The following is a 5,667-nucleotide window of genomic DNA, read 5'->3' as shown; positions in this document are numbered from 1 at the left end:
TGAATTCTTCTGCCCTGATTAAGGACATCTACAACCTTCCCCCGCCCACAGAGGGATGTGGACCACGACTTTGTGGGAGATGCTTGTGACAGCGACCAAGACCAGTAAGGAGGACGTCTGGGGCTGAGGTGGGCACCCAGGGTGGGCAGCCCTTGATCCAGCTTTCTGGGGTCTCATTGTCTCTGCCCCACCCACCCACTCTAGGGATGGGGATGGGCACCAGGACTCGCGGGACAACTGCCCCACAGTGCCCAACAGCGCCCAGCAGGACTCAGACCACGATGGCCAGGGTGACGCCTGCGACGACGATGATGACAACGATGGGGTCCCCGACAGTCGGGACAACTGCCGCCTGGTGCCGAACCCGGGCCAGGAAGACGTGGACCGTAAGGCAGGGTGCAGGGCCTGTGGTGGGGATGGGGCTAGTGTGGAGCCACTAGGGTGAGATTTGGGGTGGGCATGGTGGGGCCAGTGGCACGTGTGAGCGGAGCTGGAGACATGGTGCGGGCAGGGCCGGTAGCCTGTGTGGGCGTGGCCAGGCCTGGGGCGGGGCCTGGAGCTGATTCTACTACGGTGAGGGGGCCTCCCATCTCCTCTCAGGGGACGGCGTGGGCGACGCGTGCCAGGGGGACTTTGATGCAGACAAGGTGGTGGACAAGATCGATGTGTGTCCGGAGAACGCTGAGGTCACCCTCACCGACTTCCGGGCCTTCCAGACGGTCGTGCTGGACCCCGAGGGCGACGCGCAGATAGACCCTAACTGGGTGGTGCTCAACCAGGTGCAGGCGGGGCCCAGGCGGGAGGCGGGGGGAGCCCAGGACCGCCACAGCGGGTCCTAAGCTAGGGGCGGGGAGCCGAGGGCCCACACGGCTGGCCTGAGGCCCTTCTTCCTTTGAACCCCACCAGGGGATGGAGATCGTGCAGACGATGAACAGCGACCCTGGCCTGGGTGTGGGTGAGACACGGGGAGGGGCCAGGCCGTGCAGGGGGCGGGGCTAGAGGAGAGGTGGGACGGGGCGGGCCTGGACTCAGGAAAGGCGGGGCCAGGTTGGGTGGTCTGGGCTCAGGGGTCGGACGTTCTGGACTCTGGAGGGGCGGGGCCGGGGGCGGATCTGGGCCCCGGTGCGGCAGGGGCTAGCGTCCCTTCCTCTCCCCAGGTTACACGGCCTTCAATGGCGTGGACTTTGAAGGCACGTTCCACGTGAACACGGTCACGGATGACGACTACGCGGGTTTCATCTTTGGCTACCAGGACAGCTCCAGCTTCTATGTGGTCATGTGGAAGCAGATGGAGCAGACATACTGGCAGGCAAACCCCTTCCGTGCAGTGGCGGAGCCTGGCATCCAGCTCAAGGTGCTGGGCCCTACCTGAACTCTTGGTCTCAGTGCCAACTCGGAGGCCCCAAACCCTCCCACAGATCCCCAAAGCCTTACAGCCCCCGGCCTCATTCTATGGACCTAGAAGTCTTTCTACCTAGTTCCTCCCACAGGCCCTCAAACACTCCCCCGGGATCCCCCAATCTCTCTGTGAGCCCCAAAACCCTCTCACAGAGCCCCAAACTTTCCCTCAGGTTCCAAATCCTCCTGCAGGCCCCACAGACCCCAGTATTTCACTGAAACCCTAGAATTCCCCAAGTCCTCTAGACTCGAGTTTATCCCACAAACCACTGCTGCCCTTACAGCCGGACTGCAAAGCTCCTCGTGGCTCCCAAGGCTTTCTCATGGGTCTCCCATCCAGGCATACTGGGGGTCCCCACCACTCCTCTATGACTCACAGCTCCTTGCCTGTCTGGGGGCTCTGGTGGCCTGTGTGGTCTCTGACCCCCACTCCCCTGTTCTCCGGCGTGGCAGGCCGTGAAGTCCTCCACAGGCCCTGGGGAGCAGCTTCGGAATGCACTGTGGCACACGGGGGACACAGAGTCACAGGTGCGGCTGCTGTGGAAGGACCCCCGCAATGTGGGCTGGAAGGACAAGACGTCCTATCGCTGGTTCCTGCAGCACCGGCCCCAAGTGGGCTACATCAGGTGGGAACCCGCCCTCTGCCAGGGGGCCCGGAGTCCCTGCTCTATCCTGGCTCTTGAGGGAAAGGGGGAGTGCTTCAGGGGGCCTCGGTCCCCTTATCTGTAAAATGGGAATAATACAGGCATTTAGAAATAACTGTCTGGCCCTAGGGCATGACACCCGTCCCAGGACAGGGGGAGGGGCCAGGCCGTGCAGGGAGCTGCTCAGGGGGCAGGGCCAGAGGAGAGGTGAGACATGGGGGAGCCTGGACTCAGAAAAGGCGGGGCCAGTTTGGGTGGTCTGGGCTCAAGGGTCCGGTGGTTCTGGACTCTGCACACAGCAGTAGGGGGGTCTCACTCACTCCTGGTTTCTCAATCCCCACTCTACACTGCCAGGAAGACCAGGCGCTACGCTTAGCACCTACTGTGTGCAGGGCCCTAGATGTCCATCCTCTCACACAGGGAAACTGAGGCTCAGGTCAGGAGCCCCCTCTGCCCTGAGCATGGCCCAGGCAGGGAGACATATGGCCCCCTCTCCTAGAGAGGAGGGGGCCTAGCTCATGGGGCAGGATGCTGAAGCTCTGAGAGGGGAGGAGGCACCTGGCCCAGGGCCCCGAATCACAGTCCGTTCCTTCTCCGCAGAGTGAGGTTCTACGAGGGCCCGGAGCTGGTTGCGGACAGCAATGTGGTCCTGGACACGACCATGCGGGGAGGCCGCTTGGGAGTCTTCTGCTTCTCCCAGGAGAACATCATCTGGGCCAACCTGCGCTACCGCTGCAATGGTAAGACGACCCTGTTGGGGAAGGTGGGGAGTCCATACCGCCCAGCCTCACCCCCCCTCACCTGCTCACCCTCTCTCCACAGACACCATCCCTGAGGACTACGAGGTCCAGAGGCTGCTGCAGGCCTAGGGACACAGGTGGGGGACCCGCCACTGGATGATGGCCACCCTCATGGCTGCCCTCACTGTGGGAGGCCATCGGCACCCGGCCCCAAGAGGCAGCTGGCCTGGTGGGGAGGGAGAGGGGCTCAAAGAGGACGAAATAAAGTGTGTGTGTGGCGGAACAAGCCGGCTGTGGTCTCTGCTGCGGGGAGATGGAAGGGTCGAGCCTCTGAGGAGAGGCCAGGGACCCCAAACTCAGGCCTTGGGAGAGTTGGGGGCCTGCCACTCTCTCCCCCCGTGACTGGCTGGGGCCCTAGAAGCCTGACTAGGAGTGTCCGGCCCTGCTGCGTCCCACTCACTCTCCTGGGGCGTCTGCCCCAGGATCCTGGGGTGTGTGTGTGAGGGGCTCGTGCCTGCGTGTCCGTGTGTCTGTGTCTGTGTGTGTGGCCCCTGTGTGGCTCCTGCCTGGTGCGCCTGCAACACCCACAGTTCATCCTCCAGAGGGGAGAAGAGGGCAGGAAAAAAGGGGAGGAGGCAGAGATGAAAACATTGTATTTTTATTACGTTTCATTACAAAGGATGCAAAGGTACACAGACGATAGCGTCCACGTCAGAGAGGATGGGCAGGGGCCGGCCGAGTGCGCCCTGAGCGCCCGCCCCCGCCCACCATGGGCACCCACGCGTGCGGCCCACGGGACATCTACAGCACAATGTACATGCTGGGGGTGGGGGCAGAGCCAGCCTGGGGGAAAGAGGGACATGAGTGGGACAGGGCTTGGACTGGCAGGTTTGCATATATCAGTGCCCAGTCCCTGGAGGGGCAGGGGCAGTTTCCAACGGAGGGCATGGCGGGGTCAGTGGACCTTGACTGCCAAAGCCCTCCCTTCCGGAGTCTGGTAGCAAATGCCACAGCTGTGTCCCCTTGTCCCCGGTTGGCAGGAGGTCAGAAATGACAGGCTGGGCATCGATTACCCCCAAATTCCACAACCCTGCAAGATGGGGGCAACCCAAGTGTCACTGGCTCCTCGGGACAGGGTGCTGGGCACTGGCCAGGAGGGCAGAAGGCAGAGGGAGCTGTCTGGAACCAGTCCCTGACGTCCAGCCCCTGCCTGGGATGAGCCTGGGGCCCTGAGACCCGTGGGCCTGAGCTAATGACAAGAGGGAACTGAGGCCCGGGTCACAAGGGTCTTGTCTGCCCGCCGGCGCCTCCAGGAGTACCCCAGCGCCCAGGCCTGGGGGTGCAGGTCACCCCACCTCCATTGGGGTAGAACTCTTGTCTGTGGCCAGCCACCTGTGGCACACCAACGGTTAGGAGAGGTGCCTGAGCCCCACGCAGCCAGGACCCCCAAAAGCCGAGGAAGCCAAAAAGAGTCGGTTCAGGCCAAGCTGGCCGGGCAGGGCCTGACAAAGGAATGTCCCAAGGACCCCTGTCATATGATGTGAGACCCCCCAGGGGATGGGGGCCCAGCGTCCACGGAGAGCTCAGGCAGAAACAGACCTGTCTGCCCACTCACCCCAGGCAGGCCTCCCAGGGTAGGCGAGGTGCCAAATCCTCCCCCAGCTCTTCAGGTCACGTTGGGGGGGGGCGTGGAGCTCAGGTGGCCACAGCTCCCTCACCTGAAGCGTCACCTGCAGGGGTGGTAGGCCAGGCCCAAGAGCAGCAGGTACCCTTGACCTTGCACCCCTGTGCCCCAACACTACGCCAAGGGCAGGCACCCTGAGGACTCTGACTACGGCTCCCTCAGAACCCAGTGAGGGTGATGGGTGCTGCTACTGCTGTGTCAGGGCTGGGGGCGGGGGTCTCCTGACCCCACCAGGCCTCACCACACCCAGCCTGCACCCTGGGGTGGGGATGCCTTCTTTGGAAATGCAGAAGACTCAGAATCCCATTGGGGGCAGGGGTTCGGCAGCAAGTTTGGTTATGAACTAGCTCAGGGTGGGCTGAGATGTGGAGGTCTGGGGAGGGGTGTACCATCCCAGGCGTTCTCAGCTGCCTGGAGGCCTCCAGGTCAACAAAGTTTTCTCTAGGAGAAGGTGATCATGGGGGCTCATTAGGCCCAGGAGGCTGGACAGAGGGGGGTCACCCCTGCTGCTTGAGTCCCACCCAGCACCTCCATGGGCCTCGTACCTACTCCCGTCCCCTGTGACCAGGCCGTGGCCAGCACCCAGCATGCACGCAGCCCCCAAACTGGACACCCACCCCAGCAGGATGGATGGACGACACGGGACGTCTCGCCCTCCACGCAGGAGTCTCACAGCATCTGATGGACGGACAGATGGACAGCTGTCCTCGCCCGTGCCACTGTGACACACAGGCCTCACGATGGGCCCACTTGGCTGGCCGCCCTCCTGGGAGGTCGGCCGCCTGAAGAAATCTGGTCAAACACACCTACGACGTCAGAACCCTCCTGCCCAGCCCTCAACACCCACAAGGAGATAACAGCACACAGGCTGCAAAGGCCGGCCAAGCACTCCCAGTGAATGGAGGCGTTGCTGGGGAAAGGGCTGCAAACACACACACCTGCCCTTGCCTTCCAGCCTCGCAGGCCTGGTCCCAGGGAACTCCGTGGACCACACTGGGGTTGGGGGCTGGACCCAACGCAATTAGGGTCCCTTCTGCTGTGTACTTGTCCCCACAGGGAAGCCTGACTGGTTTTTGGATACCGCTGGCCGTGGGCCTCCAAATTTTGCTGAAGCATCGACCTGCTCCCTGAGCTTTCCACTGAGGGCCTCAGGGCCCCCTGCCCCAGGGGACTGGCCCCTGCCCTTCTTGCCTGGAAGAGC

The 5,667-nt window shown here is 63.1% G+C and overlaps 1 protein-coding gene across 1 annotated transcript in view; it reads left to right on the top strand.

The window, feature by feature from the left end:
* The window catches only part of COMP (cartilage oligomeric matrix protein), a 7,567-nt gene extending 4,503 nt beyond the window's left edge, over window positions 1-3,064 (top strand). Inside the window, exons 12-19 of the mRNA XM_024767362.1 lie at window positions 52-104; window positions 205-386; window positions 601-779; window positions 907-955; window positions 1,158-1,354; window positions 1,852-2,024; window positions 2,643-2,782; window positions 2,865-3,064. Coding sequence (XP_024623130.1) covers window positions 52-104; window positions 205-386; window positions 601-779; window positions 907-955; window positions 1,158-1,354; window positions 1,852-2,024; window positions 2,643-2,782; window positions 2,865-2,911 — 1,020 coding nt within the window. The 3' untranslated portion in view covers window positions 2,912-3,064. The remainder of the gene's footprint in view (window positions 1-51; window positions 105-204; window positions 387-600; window positions 780-906; window positions 956-1,157; window positions 1,355-1,851; window positions 2,025-2,642; window positions 2,783-2,864) is intronic.
* Window positions 3,065-5,667: the final 2,603 nt, after the last annotated feature.

This window comes from Neophocaena asiaeorientalis, unplaced genomic scaffold (assembly GCF_003031525.2).
Source record: "Neophocaena asiaeorientalis asiaeorientalis breed wild unplaced genomic scaffold, Neophocaena_asiaeorientalis_V1.1 scaffold87, whole genome shotgun sequence".
NCBI lineage: Eukaryota > Metazoa > Chordata > Mammalia > Artiodactyla > Phocoenidae > Neophocaena > Neophocaena asiaeorientalis.
Note: the sequence above shows the minus strand (reverse complement) of the source record. Positions and strands in the feature narration are given on the sequence as shown.